This window comes from Hesperophylax consimilis, chromosome 13 (genome assembly GCF_061612785.1).
Source record: "Hesperophylax consimilis isolate HC1 chromosome 13, BYU_Hcon_1.0, whole genome shotgun sequence".
NCBI classification, from domain to species: domain Eukaryota; kingdom Metazoa; phylum Arthropoda; class Insecta; order Trichoptera; family Limnephilidae; genus Hesperophylax; species Hesperophylax consimilis.
Genome location: NC_142848.1, coordinates 24393595 through 24413690, shown reverse-complemented (window position 1 = coordinate 24413690; position 20096 = coordinate 24393595). Strand labels below are relative to the sequence as shown.

Below are 20096 nucleotides of genomic sequence, written 5' to 3'. Positions count from 1 at the left end.
TAGCCTGGTACACCCCTACCTTCCTATTCACTATATCCTTCCCCTCACTGCTACTTTCAGCCTCACAACATACCCCGATCGGAAATGCCATAGACTTAGGCGATCCAGACGGATCGAGACAGTTGGGACTGTATTCACAAATTTTCTTTACATATATATATATATAAATACATTTCTCTGAAATCGGATGACATTACAGCAATTAATATATGAAATTTATGTCGGTCCCACCCAATCGGTATTGGTAGAGTTGTCGACTCCAGTACCTGGATAAGAAGGTTCAATCCTCAGTCAAACCATATTTTTAAAGACATTGTAAAACAGATGCATTATAACAAAAAGTTTGTTTTTAACAGATTTCTTTGCTTTATTGATTTTTACCATATTTTCACTACAACATATTTTAAATAAACCTTAATTATAATGAATATTTGAGGAAAAAAGCTTGTTTTACCTTTAATATTTTTTAATAAGTACTTATTTTAGATAAACCATTGTTGAATATTTGTGAAGAAAAAACTGTTTTATGTACCCATATACGATTTCAGTTTGCAAGTTGGAGATCTACACTACTTGATGATGACATAGATCAAACTGGCCTGGCTCAGTGTGGATCGGCTCGGTCGTGCGTATCCCCCTAATTTGGACCGTGTAAACGATGCGACCGGTCCAATTAAAATCTCCCACGTGTGTGTCCAGTTTAAAGAAAAAATGTTGTCGTTCAAAAATAATCATTTTCCTTGCATTTGTTTTAGCCACTAACTGTCAATAAATTTTTTTCTTTGGTTTGGAAGTCACAGATAAAGTAAAAAGTCAAAAATATTTACTATTCGAGAACGTCATTTTTTTATAATCATACGTACAGTAATTTGTGTTTAATTTCTATAACATGGGCGAAATAAGTACGCTTCGCAAACGATTTCCATATATATAGTGCGGTGCGTCTTGTGAAACATCTAAAATGTTGTCAAGATTCCATCCCTTTCATGGGTCAAACATTATTCTCCGAGAAGACAACACGGTTGCGTACAGAAAAACGAGTTTCGCAAATGCTTTGACTTTTAGTGAGAAGCCCCTGTTGCCGGGGGAGATATTTCTAGTCGAGATAGAGATGAATGAGAGAGGATGGAGCGGCTACATGAGGTTGGGCCTGACGCTGATAGACCCGCAGACCGCGGCAATCGGGGACCGCGGACTGCCGCAGTACGCCCTGCCGGATCTAGCCAACATGGGCACATCCTGGATATTCCCGATATCTAAAACTCAGAACAATGTGTTAATTGAACTAGTCAATCAAGGAAACTCGCAGAGGGTGGACAGTGATAGTAGGCAGTCTGTGTTGGGAGATGGGCACGCAGTAAGAACCCCGAGAGGCTACATATCCAAGTTGGTCTTGAAACCGCCCACGCAGAGCGGCATGCCCCAGGATATCCTTCCCACCGACACGGGCAGTAGGATCGGAGTGTTTTTTGTGCCACTGAGGAAGCAGAGAGGCGATGAAAATGATTTGGCAGAAATGCATTTCATCATAAACGGTGAGGATCAAGGTCCCTGCACCAAAGATATACCGTACAAGAAGGGCCCGCTGCATGCGGTTGTTGACGTTTACGGTACTACTAAACAAGTTAAGATCGTCCAGCTTTATGGAGGTAAGTTCTGACTGATTCCCTTTTTTAAACTATTCATTCGGTCTTGGGATAGACTCCCCAGTTTATTGCCAATTGTTGTCAAGCATTCTTTTTTAGTCACTCAGTTAATTGCCAATAAGCTTTACAACTTTATCTACAATACATCTAGTTAACATTGTTTTTAATCTCCACTATCTGATTTCGTCGCAGAGCTATAGATCTTTCTACCAAATTTAATGCTGCATTCTAAAAATAATATATTTATTACTTCCCTCAGTGCTAATTATATTGGGAAATTCAAGATCATTTAATTCCATGAAATGCGACTGAAGGCAGACTTATATATGTGTTATATTGGTTATGTTATGGGTTGTTTTTTGTTGTTGTTATTTTGCTTCTTTAAATTAGGTTATTTTTGTATGTTGCTGAATTCACGCTTTATATGCAATTTAAAAAAAAAAAAATAACTCTTGGTTTCAACACGTTAACTATAAGAAACAACTTTTTTATATCGGGGGAGATATTAGAAGATGCTTTTAAGTTGCATTTTTTCCCAATCAAAGTTCAAAATTTCACGTGCGACCACCATGTTTCATCTAACGTTTGTACTAAGTTATGTTTGATGGTTAGGAAATACCAAAGACATGAGGAACGGTAGATAGGAAGATAAGGGTGAGGGGAACAAACCATGTTATGAGGAGCGGGGAAGCGACACATGCACGCCAAGTCCATTTCCAGCCCATGATACATATATTTAGGATTGTCACACAAAAGCTAGAAAAGCGCACTCAGACACTACTATGGGTTGCACTGCAAACCGTTACCTTACTTAAGCGACCTTTACTTTTCCACGGTAGGTCGCGTTATTTTGATGTTTGCTCGCCGTGTACGAACGATGTCGTCGTTTATTCAAGACATGCTGGAACTCTCCTTGTTAAATTAAATGATTGTTACGTGGTTCATCTCCAGCTCCTCGCAACAATACCCGGATTTCATGTAAGGGCAAATCTATCTCTTCTGATGTCAATGGGAAATACGCCTAAATTATTAAAATAACCGATAACTAAGAACCGAATAACTTATTTTTTTCCCAGATTTAAATAGTTGTTTCTTGTAGCAGTTAAGTTGAAACCAAGATTATTTAAAAAAAAATTCAGATAAATATATGCATGGTGTGTTATATTGATGAAATGTTCAATTTCCTTTCAGTAAAATCCCTTCAAAACGTGTGCCGCGATGCAATTCTTCAGTATGTTGATCTCCAGTCAGTCAAATCCCTGCCCCTGCCAAAATGTATGAAAGAGTTCTTACTTCAAGCTTAGAAATGGCTAAACCTCAAAGATATGAATCTCCTTCCCAAATTGACATCTCTTCGCGGGAACCATTGTGATGTGTATGAAATTATATGTATCTATGCTAATTTTAAAGTTTATTTGTGGAACCAGAGACAAACTGAATCTCAAAATCATCAGGTTCAGTGAGTACCTACTTAACCATTTGAATCTCAGTACAATTTCAACCGCAGCCGTCATTTAGTTCCCATATTTTTTAAAAGTCGTGTTGTTCAGCATGTACGTGCAAAATTAAATGCAGGTACTTAACTACAAAGATAGGCCGCATCTCATACTATCGTTAAATTGGAGATAATATATTTTGTGTTTGGAGCAAAAATATTTACGTTTTTAAAAATTCCCACAACTAAAATTGTTTGATTTGTTTCACCGAATCAAAGGAAAAAATTAGCCAACTCATGCAAACGTATACGCCTACAATACATTTCTATCAGTTTATCATTTCAGTGAGTGTACTGGTAATGTTACATTAAAAAGAGAAAATAATGTGATATTTTATTAAATGAAGAAGTTTGCGATTTGTTCATTAAAGGTTTAGTTTCTTTTTCTAAATTCTTAATCACAAAAAATCGAAAATTCGACACAACAATATTTAAATACATTTATCCACTCTTGGAGTAGGGACCTACTCGGCTAAACATAAAATATCAATAAGAATTCAGGTAAACAACTGTCTGACATTCAAATAAAGTGGAATTGCATTATGATATCAGGCAGTAAAAAAGACGAAGCCCGTCGTCCCATGGAACGGTAAGTGTAAGGAATCAACATAAACCGTGAGATCCTCTGCTGAAAAGTCCCGCAATAGACTGCGCTGCAGACTGTTACCTTACTTTAACGAGCTTTATTTTTCTGCGCGGAGTCTTGCATCTTGTTTATGATGATTGCTTACCGGAATTCCAAATTTGATTAACTGTCTCGATCCAACAGTCAAAATGTGTTGTGTCATTTGGCGACATTGGTTCCCATTCAAATCTACATAGAAGGCACTTCTATTTAGTATTATTTATATGTGTACCTCTTCTGTGGTAGGAACCATTGTGATTAATTGTAAAACATTTTAAAATATTTTTCTGTGGAACAGAAACATGTTGAATTCTAATACAAACAAGTAACGATGAGTGAAAAATTAATTATGTATTTTTCTATTCGCATCCAGAATCCGGTAAGCATATTTGTAAGCTCTGAAAACAATAAAAAAAGTTAAGTATGCCCCAAACATTATTTAACCCGTTAGCTGCCACCGGTCCCGATTGGAAATATTTGATTTTAGTTTTTGTTTACATCCTCGAAATTTTGTGGTAGTGAACTGTTTAATACATTATATAAGAAATTAAATCGATGGTTACTTAAGTGTGCTTCTTATATTCAAGTATGTAAGCTATTTCACATAAGAAACTTTTGAATTTATTAATTATTATTAAAAGCCATCAAAAAAAGTGAAAGACAAAATATATTTGTTAGTCGAATGTTTGTACAGAATTTAAGTTAATGCTTTAAACTGGAAATTGGTGAGTAGACTGGGCAAAGTTATAACATAGCTGTAGTAAGTTATAAATGAATTAAAATTAAATAATTTGTGACATATTAAGACTTAATTATAAATGCGACATTACAAGGGTAGCTTTTATGTATTTTGAATTTTTCTGTCATGGGATTCTTTGTTGTTGGCATTATTATAGTTTAAAAAAATATATCTTAAATAATTTGCTGTGCCCTACACTATCAGCTTGGAAGCCTGTGCGCGAAAGTAACTAGATAGATATGTTATTTTGTTCAATTTACAAATTTCATGTTTCTATATTAGAAATATTACTTGATACAGTTTATATTGTGTGTATTTGTATTCCTTCCTCTACGTGATGCTTGTGCAATGATGGAGGACTAGCTAGCATATCTATTAACCGGTATTCTATTAGCAATAGCGTTATTTTATTGTGTATTTTTTTGTATGTCACTGTTAATTTCGTTCTGTAAATAATATATATACAGTACTCTTTCACTAATCCCCCACCCCAAAAACTGGATAAGTGTCCAATTAGTGAAAGCGGTGGATTATAGTGCATGCATACAAAATATGCTAAAAATTAAAACAGGTATTTCGTAAAAAAACCGCTATCGATCTTTTGTAAAATTTACATTTTGTGGTTTAAAGTTATGTCATGTTTACGCTTGCAAGAAGGACTCCATTATGTAAACTTATTCAAACAAAAACCGTGGCGGAACGAGACGAACAGAAACACATGTTACAGTTGATAGAATACACAGAAGACTAACCGAAATGTGCTAAAACAACAATAATGACTCCGGTAAGTTGGTCTGCGAAAGCAAGCTACATGGCGGTATACTAACTGAGTGTATAAGAGTAAGAGAACCCAACTCGTCAGTGTATAAAGCTTGGCGCTCCAGTCAAAACACGCGGCGGACTACTAAATTTGACATACGAATATGGGAAAATTAAAGAGTTAAATTTTGTGCTTTCGAGTAGTAAAAATAACGGCGAATTATAATAATTGTCGGATAATCGAGTCTCGGATTACGGAGAGAGTCTGTACCTAGGTTCTTATCAGTAGATTAAAGATCTGTATTACTAAATTCCTCTTTTTTATTTAAGGCCGTACTGATTTCATTAGTTACGGGAATCTTCAGACTGGTACAATTTTAAGTTCTGTAAAGGTTTTTAATCATCATTTTTTTGTTTAAAATGAAATTTTTGAAAACTAGATATTATATTGTTATACTGCAAATGGTTAAATTATATTCTTCTATTGTTAGGTTAGACGGCACAGGTAGGATGCTCTGGAACTTGAGACAAATTGAAATGCCACAAAACAGTCATTCCAAGGTCGGGAAATCTTTCAATCTTCAGCCTTTCTTGTTGAAGATGATTTGTCCTGAAACCTACAATGGTGTGAATGTATTTAGTTTAATTGGTTCTGAGAGAGCCGTCTTGAAAACATTAAGCAACTAAAATGGGATGCAGTTATTTGGCGCAGGACTAAAAATTAAATAGAATTGCATGTCGTATTGTGAAATAAACAATGTATCTTGTTATAAGCGAAAGCATGAACGAAATCCTAAAAATGTTTTATGTAAAAAATGTATGGTTTTCGAATAACATTTTATCTATTGTAATTAACAATTGGGATTGCTCTAATCCTACTGGCTCCAGACAACTGGAAACAGTTAGGATTCATGTGTGGTATTTACATTACCCAGTCTGGCTGTTGGGCGATGCTTTCTGGTTCTATAACATGACTCCTTAGGTGTCTGAGCCTTCTTCCTGTCTCAACAGGGAGAGGGGATCCGGAATGAGACAATCCAAAGTACTCGTAAATGGGCCAAATCTTAGATGAACCAGGCAGCCACTCAATATGGACAGTGCACTCACTGAAGGAACTAGTAGGACTATTAACAGGACACCGTCACCTCGGGGAACACATGCAGCTACAGGGAGTCGAAAGCACCAATAGATTATTATTATTTATTGAGCAGGCAACATTCTGCTGATGCGCTCATATCTGATTTCACAGTAATTGTGTTTTTCAAATTTAACATAAGTTAATCCTTTCTTCTCTCCAAATAAGAATCCAAGTTTTAAATTAGTTTATATTAGTAGAATCAATGACATGTTGTGGAAGTTTGTTCACATCCACTGCTCTATTTCCACTACAATGACAACCTTGGTGTACTTTATCAAAGGGACCGGATTACTGTCGAAGGAATCAGGTCAAATGGGCACAATGAGTCCAAGGCCTGAGGTCAACAGGGCATTGGCATCATAAATTAATTGATTCTTCTTTTTTTGTGTTTCGTTTGCTTTCCATTCCCAATAGCTGAGAGGGGTATGTTTCTTGAAGTATAGACCTACTATTTCCCTCGGGGGCTGTTCCCACTTCTGTTCGGGGTCTAGTAAGGCGCATGTTGGCAACAAGTGCGAACAGCTCCATACATACAGACCTAAGAGCGAACGAGTTCCGACACGATTTTTAAATGCATTTTATTCAAACGATTTTTAGATGCATTGCGCTGGCCTTCCATCTGACAAAAAGGGCTGGAGATGACTATTAATCGTGTTGGATAAGAGAACAACTTCTTATAACCTCTACAGCTAACAGGACAGTGTAACATGTAATTAATAATTAGGTCATAGGGGTAACTAGACTGAAAAGTTTAAGAACTGCTGAACCAGGGTATCCCATTTTAAAATGAAACATCGTCTGACTTATAAACGGAAGTGGGAACACACCCTCAGAGAGTTTCTATTGATATTTAGTAGTTGCCTGACTCATTTCGAGTTTGGACTTTGGATAAGAAATAATAAATTATTTTCATCATCTTTTAATATGTTACGCTTTGCAAATGCAATATTTTTGAATGGAAACACTTCCTCGTAGCATTGGCCTCTTTCCAGTTAAGTACACTTATTGTAAAATACCGTGTAACCGAGAGTAAATGGAGTTAGCTTCTTTAATAAGTCTATTTGTTAAGTATCACCAAGGTCTACTCTCGTTTCGGCTACACATTATTTCTTATATATACATTCCTCAAATTGAATTTGTATTGTAAAATAATAGATTCTAATTTATGTTGTTTTGTTGATTTTGCAATGTGATGTTTTGATTGTTTTCTTTTTATATATGTAACATTTTACTTGTACAGAAATGAAAAGTGTTGTACAAAATTTATGATATTAGTGCTAATTTGGTCTTGTTCACACCTAATTATGCTTATTAATTTTTAATAATTATATTGTTGATATAATGTACTACATTATACAATATTACGTAAGATATGGGTTGAGTATATGAAATAAACCATGATTAATTTAAGTGAATGTAAAAAAATGAATTGTAATGTTTTTATTTTTATTGAATAAAAGATTTTCTTATTAAAATTTGCCTCATTTTATTTTCTATGGAATACATTGTTAAAAAGAGGGAAAGCGGGGCAATTTTTCATTTTGCAAAAGTAAATATGTAATTGCTAACGAAATCTCTGCTTGGGCGATGGAAAGGTATAGGGGATGGTGTTGGATGAATCCATCCCTCCGTAAAGGATTTCCGAACCGGTTTCGCAATGAGCCACCCAATGGTCTCTTTCTAAAGGGCTTAGTGTATTGTTCCACCCCTGAAAAATTTAAACAATGCTATACAAACAAGTTATCAGTCATTGCCTCTGTAGGAATCACCTTCTTCTGTGGTATGGTGTAAAACATTGATGAGCAACCCGCGGCCCGCGAGCCCATTTTGTGCGAATCACGAGCCTTTTCCAACGGCTCACTTGGCTAAATAAAATATTGAAAAATTTGCAGTAAAGATTATTCAACAGCGTCTGTTCTGTTTTGTAAAAGGGTTTAGCGGAAAACTTTGGCCTTTCATCAATGTTTTGAATCAGCCACTCAAAAGCTTGTTTTTACATTCTTAAAAAGATGGAATTACGTGGTTTGAACTTAATTGCATAAACATTTTCACATAATACATCTATTTGAATTTCACTTTTGTTTTCGTGAATGAGTGAATACAAACCTTGGAAGCGGAAATTAACCCACTTCCCGACATCCGATCGAGCTGAAACTCGGCATATACGCTCGTTGTCGATGATAATACATTCTATCAACTTTTGGTGGCAATCACGCATGTGCAAGCGGACACATAAGCATTTCTCAAAGATTTTATTACAGATTGATTTTTTACTATGCATTTTTTTTTATAAAATAACTTCTCATCACAAAATTAAATCAGATCAGTAAACAGCATTTATTGATCTGATCTTTAACCTAGATTTTTTTTTGCCTACATCATAAAGCCCATAAAAAACTTCTGTTAGTTTATCTCTTTAGTGCCTACACAGCTGTATTAAGGAATTTTCAAAATGAACACAAAATAGTTGAATACCTTTTTAGCATGTTCAACCCAATCACCGACAATTTCAACGTTCAATTCGGTGCCGGCAGCTAGGCATTTTTCTAAATATTTCTCCACTTTTTCATCTTTGTACAGGATGTGACGGTAATACGCCATTAGAAGATAATATCTAGAACAAAGTGTTAAAATAAAAATATATTATACATACAGAATAAATAACTTATACTTAATATAATTTTGAAGATCTGTTCAAATTATTATTTGTAAAAACACAGTTTGAAACTATGATCCCATGATTTGCTCACTAATAATGTCAGTAGATGTCTGTTGTCACTTTTACTTATCAATGGAGCATTGCGCAGTGACTTTCTGTTTTTGTATACAGAATCAAATTTTATCTTCTCATTTCAAACTCCCAAGGAGCAACAGATTGGGACCAAGGTGTCTCCTTCTGTATTTATATCTACGACCAAATAAAATACATAAGAGAGGGCCTGGCATACCAATAAAGAATTCTGTCCAAACAGTAGCACGAAAATGGCTGCCAAAATGGCGGCAACGCCAGACCGTTTCCATGGTTATTATTCAGTGGCTTGACATTTGGGGGCGACAAAAAATATATCATACATAACTTATTCCATTTAAATAAAACACAAAATGGAAAACGGGTTTCGCTTGCGGTCTAACTGATCGCCGAGATCATTCTCGATGGGACTGCCCGGCGAAAGCGCTTTAGCTGTCTTGAGTACGCGATGATGCAAGTTCATAACCTTGTATACTTACATATTTGATTTTATATCTCCGTCTTTGTCTTTTAAATTATCTCTTGTTGGTAATAATGATTGAATTATTTGTATAGCGCCGTTTTCGTGAGAAAATCACCTAAAGGGTGCTTAATGACTTAATTTGTGCATTTAATCTATTCCTATCACTCATATTTATAACTTATTACTAGTGAATTATAACTATGTTTGATAGCTAGTGACTTCTAACTAAGATTAATGTCTAGTGATTTACAACTAATACTTTTAACTAGTGACTTCTAGTTACTCTTCTATTTTCAGATTGCGGTATCTTTAGTATTAAATTAACTACGTAAGTACTTGCATACTGCTTGCTAACCCCCTCTGCAGGACATTGGAGGGTCTAGAATAGTTAAAAAAATAAAGCTTCGTAAAATAAATAAAAAATAGAGTCTTGACGTGTGCGGTGACGGAGGAAACCATGTTTCCTTATAACGCTGTTGGGAATGCGGTGGGGTCTCATCCAATGTACAATATTGTATTTAAGTATAATAATTTTTCTGGCAAGCTTAGGACTCTGTAGTAAGAAGTATCAAAGAAATAATAATCAATTTTCAAAATATGTATTTTAATTTACTGTTTTACTCCATAACCTAATAAACATAATTATAACGACATAACAGTTTGAATAGTATTTTTCTAACATTATATTCTTATAGCCTTACTAAAGTAAAACCTTTTCACATTCATTAAACAGTGTTTTTGTAGGACTATGAAATTCGAGTTGGTACTAATAAAAAATATCTTTAACTGGGCTCCCAAAGAAATGGCAATGTTGGATTTTCCGCAGACTAACACGTGTAATTACGTTCTTGAAAAAGTTTGGTTATTTCAAACACATTATTCTTTAATTGACTGTTACCTCGTTAATTTAATAAGAATTCAATGAAAGTGATGTTTTTTAATAACATAAATGTTTTACATATGTGTAGGTAAATAGAAATCAACGTTTATATTGCGCTAACAAAGAATGAAAAATCTCATTTTTGTTGTTGTTATTCTCTTCTTATTCTAATTCAAATATATTGTAATTTTTTATTGTATAAACGAGATTAAAAGTGAGGTTTTCATGTAAGAGTAATGTTTTTTTTTTTTTAATTTCGCATAATTCCGGGTGGACAATTGGAATTTGACAATGTAGTTTAAAAAAAAAAGAATGTAGGCGATGAAACTATTCAAGTCAGTCTAACAAGGGATGCGTGATGGCAAGAGAAGGGTGCGACTATGCAATGCAAATAAGTAATGTATTTGTTTTCTCTCTCAGGGATATAAGGTCACTTTCTCTGTTTATTCTCTATTCAATGATTAGTATATTGAAATCGATTGGATTAAACAAAGTGATACCTGTTACAACAGTTCCTTTATTTAACAGGGTGTATCAGGACATACCCGACGGACTTTAAACAGCAATTAGGTATCCAGTGATATTTTTTTCAATGAATAACAAAAAATCTTTATTTTAATCACAAGTCGCTCTGACAAGAGCCAAATACCACAACGTTTGTAATATAACAACTTGATTGCACTGTCTCGTTTCCGCAGAGTTGGACTGTAAGAGACAGAAAAACATAACAAATTTTTTCATGTGCATTCGAGGTATTGCGTGCGGAATTACTGTACATATTATAGTATTACTAGCGCAGACCCATTAAAAATCACGAGGTGTCCCGCAGGACTCACGCACAACTGAAATTAGTACTTTCGATAACTAGACATATTAGTAAATACTATCAGTATCGTCCTGGGGACCTACTCTGTATCTTTCGGGTTAACAAACCAGTAAGTTCGTGGTTTAACCTTTCCTTGCCGGTGCTGTCAACTGAGCGAACATTGTGTCTAATTAATAAAATATCTCACCAAATATAGACAGAGTTCAAATTTTAGGTATTCCTCCGCAATACATTTATGTATTTCGTTAATTAATTACAATATATAAATATTTACCAGTGCTATAAATATTTAAAGTACCGAGGGACGAGGAAATTTTTAACTCCGTAATGGGAAGGGTTAATACTAATTTGTGACGTGGCTAAACCGGCGGCAGGAAAGTTTCGAAAGATACAGAGTAGGCCCCCTGGTGAAAGAATCATATCACTGTTCAGAATCGAAAGGTTACTCGAAATGATTTTAGTCATTTTTAATAACCAGATTGAATAGCCAGGTACCCCCTAACCTTCTCTTTTCCCTCCCAACTTCCTTTTCTGCCTTACATCGTTGGTATGCGACTAGGAATTTTGCATAAAAAGGTATATTTATTTATGGGACTTAGTTTTCATAAGAATTATATTTTGATACCTTGGTTGGTGCAGTTTATTGAAACGAATCTGCCTTCTAATAATCTCAACAGATTCTTCAACGTATTTGAGTGAGATTGTGTATTCGTATTCGTTTTTGGAATCCATCTCTAAGACAAGAGTGAGTAGCAGGCCCTCGAAGAAGCGGAGGGCCGTCTGGATATAAGCCCGCCCCTCGAACACTATGTCCTTGTAATGCTGGGCCTTTTCAAACCACACTGCGGTCGTATCCCACTCTTTGGTCCTTAAACACCTAGAAAAAAAAAATGAATTCGGGAAACTTAATAGGTTGTAAGTGCCCGAAAAAGGAACTACTATTTGCTAAATGGATAGTATGTTTTATTTACTACTAGCTGATGTTTACCGGTGTTGCTCATGGTTATGGAGTAAAGTTTTGAGGTTATGAATTCTGGTCCTGAAAACCGGGTGCATTTGTACTGTGGGAATAGTATTGTAAGGAATTTAAAAGTTTACTTTTAACAATTGTTTCACAGGCATCCTCGACTTTTCCTGCTAAACACTTCCACGTCATACATTCTCCTAACACCCCTTTCTTCATTCTTCACATTTTCCACATTTTACTATGCATACATATTTTTATTTCATTTGATCGTGCCATGTCTTCCTCGGATGTCCCCGACTTTTTTACCATTCACTACTATATACCATATTGTTTCCATTAAAACACTTACACTATATTATATCGACTTTAATTCCCGTGCAGAGTAAATGCGTTGTCTTCGTCGTACGTCATAAACTTCTTCCACCATTTTTACCACTGTCTAAACATTCCTGACACTAATAAGAACATACTTTAAAATTTTCAGAAAAATTAGTTTTTGAGTTTATAGGGCATACACATACTAGCATTGCTTTTTATTTATATAGATTCATTTCAATAAAAACAACTTTTTTTTTTTTCTGGCACTTACACCATTTTCGTTTCCAAAAGGTTGTAAGTGACAGAAAAAAGGGAATTTATTCATAAAAAATCTTACTTTAATATGGCACTTACACCCTTTTATGTTTCAGTATTCATATTATAAGTACAGGCCAAATTTTTACCTGTGGCCAGTTGTAGGTCACGCAATTAGAGTTGATATAACACATACTTCAAGTCTTCAAGACCCATGTTCACTCCTTCCTCTCCACAAAAAGACCCTCCACACAGCATCCCCAAAGATGACATAGGCCCTGAGGGAAATTATTTTCTTCAGGGCCTCCTGTGTGGAGTTAATATAAAAAAAAAATACTTGGGTTGTGTGTATTCTTGACTCTGTATACGTTTTTAGCTGCGATATCCTTGCGAAGCATTACTAAGAAATGTTGTAGAAATGAGATCCCTAAGGCGTATGTGTGGTAAAACCATGTATGATCATGTGAGATATATGGAGATCCGCAAATAATGCAAGGCTGATGTAAGCGTAATGAGTAAGATTAAGAAAGTGACGCTTAGATGATTTGGGCATGTAGAGCGAATCAGCGAAGAAAGGAGTCAGAAGTCGGGACGTCCGAGGAAGACATGGTAAGATCAAGTGAATCAGATACTTGAGTCGGGCCATGTCAAGAGTCAGAATAATAGAAGAGTATGTATGAATGTATATATACATATATATGAATTTATAAATTAACTTTATCTTTATGTTTCGAAAATGTCAAATTCATTCTATTTGCAGATGACCTAAAGCTTTTTAAGATTATAAAATGTTTAAGTGATGCACTTATCCTTCAGCATAATATAGATAGACTTGCTAGCTGGTGTGAAATAAACAAATTATTCCTAAACGTAAAAAAGTGTTACCACATGTGTTTTTACCGTTCATGGACTCCAATAACCATATTGTATTCAATTAACAATAATGAAATTGCATTAGTACCATTTATCAAAGACCTTGGTGTTATTTTTGACAGAAAACTTACCTTTGATTGTCACTGTGAAACAATTTCCAATAAGGCCATGTAAATTCTAGGTTTTGTAATGCGTAACACAAGGACTTTTCAAAACATTGAGTCAATTAAATTACTCTACTGTTCTCTTGTGAGATCGCACCTAGAATATGCATCTCCTGTATGGTCTCCGATTTATACCTGTAACTTACACCGCTTGGAGAAAGTACAAAGAAAATTTCTTCGATACGTTCAATTCAAATTGAGACAGCCTGTAATAGATATCTGCTACAATACATTAAAGTCTGGTCTAAATCTACCACTTCTTTCTACCCGGCGAACTATTGATATTCTTATACTTTTTAAATTACTGAACAATCTCATAGACTGCCCTCAAATGTTAAGTGTTATAAATTTTCGTGTCCCTGTTAAATCAACTCGACTCCACCACCTTTTCCACAGTGACAATCATAGCACTAACTATTTGTATCATTCACCGTTGGCGCGTTTTCACCGCACTGCCAACACGTATACAGACCTTTTTGATATTTTCAAAACCTCACCGTCTTGCATCAAGGCAAAAATACTTGGTTGTGAATGTAACTGATATGTTTGTGAAATGTTAAATGTCTGTTTGTACTGCATCATACTGACATGTTCTTCTTTATGTGTAAAATATATATATTTTTTTTTTTTTTAAAAAGAAAGACAAACATTCCCGGGTTACGAATAACACAACAATGTTTGAAAATCTCCTACTACCACCACAGAAAGCCGAAAATGTTGCTTGTGTTTTGTGTTGTGACGGAGGACTTAGCCAGCCGAGGAATCGAACACGCGACGCTCGGGTGAGACCCAAGCGCTATGCCCACTCAACCACTGACCGGTCAAAATATAATATGTTCTTATACATATACATTCCACATATATACATTAGGGTGTCCCAGGACATAAGGAAGAATTTTTTTTTCATGAATTTAAATATGCATACCCTCTTATTTTATTTCATTTGATCCCAATAACTCATATAATAAATATTATTTTGATTAAACACCGGCAACCCGTGCCGACTTGATGCCAAACATATGGTACAAAGTTAATATGGAAGGATTTTCAACTTTCATTTTTGTCGGATAAATAAAATTTAAAAATGCACAAATGTTCAATTATGTAGTATTTCATATTTAAAAATGGTTTATTGATTAAATTTTTTCTTCATAGTTTGTTTTTTACAGTCAGGATAAATCTTCCGGTGTTCCTGAACGCATCGTAACAAAAATTATTTTTGTTCCTCTTCGAAATTGAGATTAAGCCATGAAAATCTTGCATTAACTTAACAGTTCTTTCAGCTGTATCATTCACTACCCTCAGCGGCGACACCTTCTTTCTGACTTCTTGATACGAAACATTATTTGACCATATCGTAGGTAATTCGTTAAGAAAACTGGCATCTGTTTTCAGACGATCAAACAAATACTTGCTCTTGACTGAAATGAAGTCGTAAATATTTTTCTCTGAAACAAAAGTCACTAAATTATGATATGAACAAAAACCTCAATACAAAACATAATTTAAACTACTTAATAAACTTACCATACAATTTACCATCAAGATCTTCCTTCGATGGGATGTAACGTTTGTCATGGGTTGATAAATTATTTTTTTTGATATTTCGAGCATTTTTATTTTAGTTATTTGATCCACAGCGTCGTCAAACAGCTATAAAATAGATCTTTCATCGGTCAAGTACCATAACTGCTTACTGAACAGAAATAACGCTGCCATTGAGATGTTTTCATCATTTTTTTCTTAAGCCTTCATCGATTTCAAAAAGCACAAGTCCTGGTAAGGTGCTTTAACTGCTATAATACATTGTAGCCATGGCTTGACATAGGATGTTACTATGAACAGGCAAACGTCTAAAAGTGCCGCCTTATCCTTTCCGGTAATTTTAAATTGCGCACAAATTAATGATATTTTCAAGGAATAAAGCGCCTTTGCCATCCATCGAGCACCTGGAGGCCGAATCTTAAATTTTCTCGCTGTATCTCCTCCTAAAACTATCACACAGAGCTCTAAAAACTTTCAATAGTCATCCCCAAGTATTTTAGTTGTCAGTGCAGTACGGTAAAAGTCAAGCAAATCATCGATTTCGGAAGCGGTTAGGTGCAATGTGAGATTTTCTCTGTAGCTCTGAATTTTATCGGGATCAACATTTTTACAGTTATCTCGAAACTTTTTGAAGAGTGTTATGTCAGGGTTTGTAGTCACTTGACTGATTTTTACTTCAAACACAGCTTTTAATACCAACTATGGCTATATTTGGTATATATTGACAGTTAAATTCACTTTCCGGATATTGTAGAACAAAACTTCAAGAACTTGTCCATTAGATGGCAGTTTAGAACCCGATATTTGGTGTTTTACGACTCCTATTAAAAATATATACTCTTTTTAGAAGTGCGTAAATCTAACAACATCTTGCCTGAACGAGTGATTTTCGTTTACTAACAAAATAGCAAGTTACTACAAGCTCATCAACACGTTTGCTCGCTGGCGTCTTAATGTACAAGTACTGACATCTTTCGATGCAAGTCGGCACAGGTTGCAGTTGTCCAAAGTAAACGAAATTTTTTTTATAAGTCTTTTGTCATTATTAAAACAAAATTAGAGGGTATGCGTTCAAAAATAACAACTTTAATTTTTTTGGGACACCCTAATATACATATACATATATGTGAAATGTATATGTATAGCATCTATATAAACTACTTGCTTCAGATGTCTTGTATTGTTGGCTAACGGATGTATTATTTTAATGAAAAATGTTATTTTTAATTGTCAAGTCTCTGACAGCCCTGAATTGTTGAAGCTACTTTGCCATACCCGCCGGCCATAGTGGCCAAGTGGAGATAAATTTGATTGTAACAATAAACTCACTACTATTTGCGCTATTATAATATTTTGCTAGATTATATCTGTTGGCAAGTCACCTTTTCTGTATATTTTATCCTGTTTAAATGAAGTGCTTTCTATTATCGTAGCATTCTATGCCTTAAGAAAATTTCAGCTGTATCACCTTCAATGTCGTTTTGTATACATATTGTTGTGTTCTTAAATGTAATACTAATATTCGCCTATGTACCACTGTGTACTTATTATCTCATGTATCACATTATTGTAAAAGCCTTTTATGGCGTTTAATAAATAAATAAATAAATTTAATTTTCGCTGGAATGTTCTTGTGAAGTCAAATAACAAGTTTGAAACATACTGTACGCAACATCGCATCTGTATGAGTAGTGTGTTTGATTCGGCTCTGGTTGCAATACCAATACGTGAACAATCGTTTAAAAAGCAGTGTTCAAACATACCTAACCCACAAATTAATAATAAAATGCCATCCAGATTGTGGGTCATTTTCTTTGATAATATTTTCTCCATGTTCCAAATAAAAGTTACAATAGGAATCATAGGTTTCAAGTGTGTATCCCGCATCCAGGTGAAAGTCTAAAGTTTTCGCATAGTACCATGTTTTGTCTAAAATTAGAAATAATTAACATTTTTATGAAACTGGTACAATACAATAACAGTAACGGCGAGATGCCGACATTTTACTTAGTGTTCTTCAATATTAAAAGCAGTTATTTATTGGACAATTTGAAAGAGTGCTCCGCGTAGTTCCAGCACGAGGTTCGCCATCCGTCCAGGTATGTGTCTGCTGCTAATAGAGCGCTGACACAATATCCTCTCATAACCTAAGAATAAAAAATGTCTCGGCTCTCGATGCCGCCATACAAAATACAGTGCCTGTTGAAATAAAACGTGGGTTCTTTGTCAATGGTGACACATTACAGATTTGGTGCATTTTGGGGAGACCCAAAAAATGAAAATTTTGGAAATCATTTTAATTATTAAAACCAACTATAACATTAAAACAATACATGCTGGTATTTATGTTAGAATGTCATTATTGATAAAAAATAAATAAATAAATAGGACGGGAGTTCCTGATTACGACATGAAAAAAAAATTCTTTCGAAAGTAACAAAAGGGTTTCAGAGAAATTATAAATTGATTATAGATTTATAGATTTTGAAAACAAGATGGGAGAAGAGAGTTTGAAGTTCATCACAAACAAAAGTTAAACTAAAGAAATGTGACAGATTCAACATAGGTATTATGACCGTCAAATTGAAGATCAGCGTCATTTTCAATTTTCGACATTTGAATGGTCCCTTTTAAACGCCTATTCTCGGCCTGTTTAAGCTTTTGATCAAATTAAGATGAGCAATCGAGCACAATGGTCATGTTGCTATGTTCGATAGTTGATCAGTGATGGGTCGAGAATCGTCATTTAAAACAGTCTGTTCAAATGTCAAAAATTCAAAATGGGGCCAATTTTTATGATATATAAATATGATAGAGTTTGAAGTCATAATCAGAAATAAATTATATGTAATTTACGCTATGTGTGGTTAAAAATTTTTTAGCATGTACTTAATTAAAAATGAACAACTGGCTTATCCAAATACCCTATAATATTAATAAAACGTCCATCTCCAGTGAAATAATGGCAATATCAACAACTCTCGCTACAAGGAGCTTGTGTAGCATGTTCCTTTCAGTGGCAGCAAATTAAATTTATTGAGTGCTTGGTGGCGGTGTTTTGCGCTTTTTAATTTGTATTTGATCAATATTAAAATCTATAAAAATGTTTCAAAAAGTAGGTTCCGTGGTGTAGTTTATGAACAAACAAAAAAAACGTTTTCAAGATTCCAAAAAACGTTGACTGGTTATATGAAGATGAAATGATTTCGTTAAAACCTAGTAAATAAAATGTTCTTGATTACGTAAAACGGGGATTACTCTATGAAAATATAATTATAAAAATTTCAAAGTTATTTTAGTTCCATCTAGCATTCTGTGCTAAAGTTGAAGTTATAAATCATTGTCAATTTTGATGTTGAAAACACATTTTTGTATTTTTTTAATATGATACCTCATAAGAGCGCCCCTGTCTGTACATTGTGAAGGCAGGGGAGCTTTGTCGCAACCCGGTTAGGCAGCCTTGTAAGGTGGCTTAAGGTAGGGGCTGTAGGAAAGGATTTATTAATGCGGATTATGTGAAGGAAGAAAAACAGAATTTTGTACGTGCTTTGAGTTATTGTGTATATATATATATAATATTAACATTTTCCAGGCCATGTCTGGACCCTGTTCGGTATGCATTTTTCTTCCAGTTGGCCGGTACTGAGTCCGGCCGAGTACGAACTCCATTTGTGTAGATATTTACGGCTGATAAGCCTAGTCCAAAGTGTGTTCGTGTTTGGTTGGCATATTTTTCCTATCTAATAATTAATATTTTTTTATTCAAGAGCATAAAAAGCAGTAAGGACATGTGTGGGATATCTAATTTTTTAAAACTTTTATAATTTATTAACATAGAATAAAGAATATAATTTCACATAAAATCCATTAAAATGTATGATAGTGTTATGTCTCTGCTTTACTTGCAGATTTCTGTGTTGGGAACTCTTTGATAAATTAAAAAGTTCTTTTACTATAATTGTGTTTATTTACGTTACAATAAATAGGTCTGGATTTAGCTACACTGTTCATTACCCGAGGGTTGGTAATTCTCTGTGTCTAGAAGCTTGTTGTCTGTCAATAATATCCCACAGGCAATTGCTACACTCTAGCGACATCTGTCGGACTCTGGAGTAAGCTTTATGACTAGTGCCATCTATCGCTTGAATACCCAACTTATTAACATACATCACAGATAGAAAACCAAGGCGCACAACTCAAACTGCCAGAAGGCGCAAAGTTGGAGGTATAATTAATGTTATAGGGTACTTGCTTATACTTACTGCCAATATCTTGGTCGGTCACCATGTGTTTGAGTTCGTTGCACAATTCTAAAGCACTGGAGTAGAGCTTCTTGGCCACCAGCACTCCGCACAGGGAGGTCAGCACTCTCGGCTTATCGTACCTTGACTTAGAGTTACTTATACTCTGCAGGACTTTATATCCCATCTCTACACCACTCTGGGCATCTACGTAGACAATTCTAAGATGAGAATATCAACATTTTGAATATTAAACATAATAATAGTCTTTTTTGTATTTCTTTGGCATTCACTATGTAACAATTTCTAGACATTTTTTGTTTTTAATGAGTTTTTATTATTCACAATGTACATTTGTTACGTATAAATTTTTTTATAAAATTAGCGACCGGTTTCGACACGGACGTGTCGAA

General features: G+C 34.7%; 2 protein-coding genes across 2 annotated transcripts in view; one reads left to right on the top strand and one right to left on the bottom strand.

The window, feature by feature from the left end:
- The first annotated feature begins 791 nt into the window (after nt 1-791).
- Nucleotides 792-7725, top strand: LOC149418645 (neuralized-like protein 2). Its single transcript, XM_089638903.1, has 2 exons — nt 792-1649; nt 2838-7725. The coding sequence occupies exons 1-2, from the start codon at nt 962-964 to the stop codon at nt 2948-2950; spliced, it is 801 nt and encodes a 266-aa protein (XP_089495029.1). The 5' UTR covers nt 792-961; the 3' UTR covers nt 2951-7725.
- Nucleotides 7726-7863: 138 nt separating this feature from the next.
- Nucleotides 7864-20096, bottom strand: part of LOC149418644 (adenylate cyclase type 10-like) — a 63691-nt gene continuing 51458 nt past the window's right edge. Inside the window, exons 28-32 of the mRNA XM_089639138.1 lie at nt 19705-19904; nt 17206-17371; nt 11946-12197; nt 8878-9016; nt 7864-8110 (exon numbers count right to left, since the gene is read on the bottom strand). Of these exons, the coding sequence (XP_089495264.1) occupies nt 7967-8110; nt 8878-9016; nt 11946-12197; nt 17206-17371; nt 19705-19904 (901 nt within the window). The 3' untranslated portion in view covers nt 7864-7966. The remainder of the gene's footprint in view (nt 8111-8877; nt 9017-11945; nt 12198-17205; nt 17372-19704; nt 19905-20096) is intronic.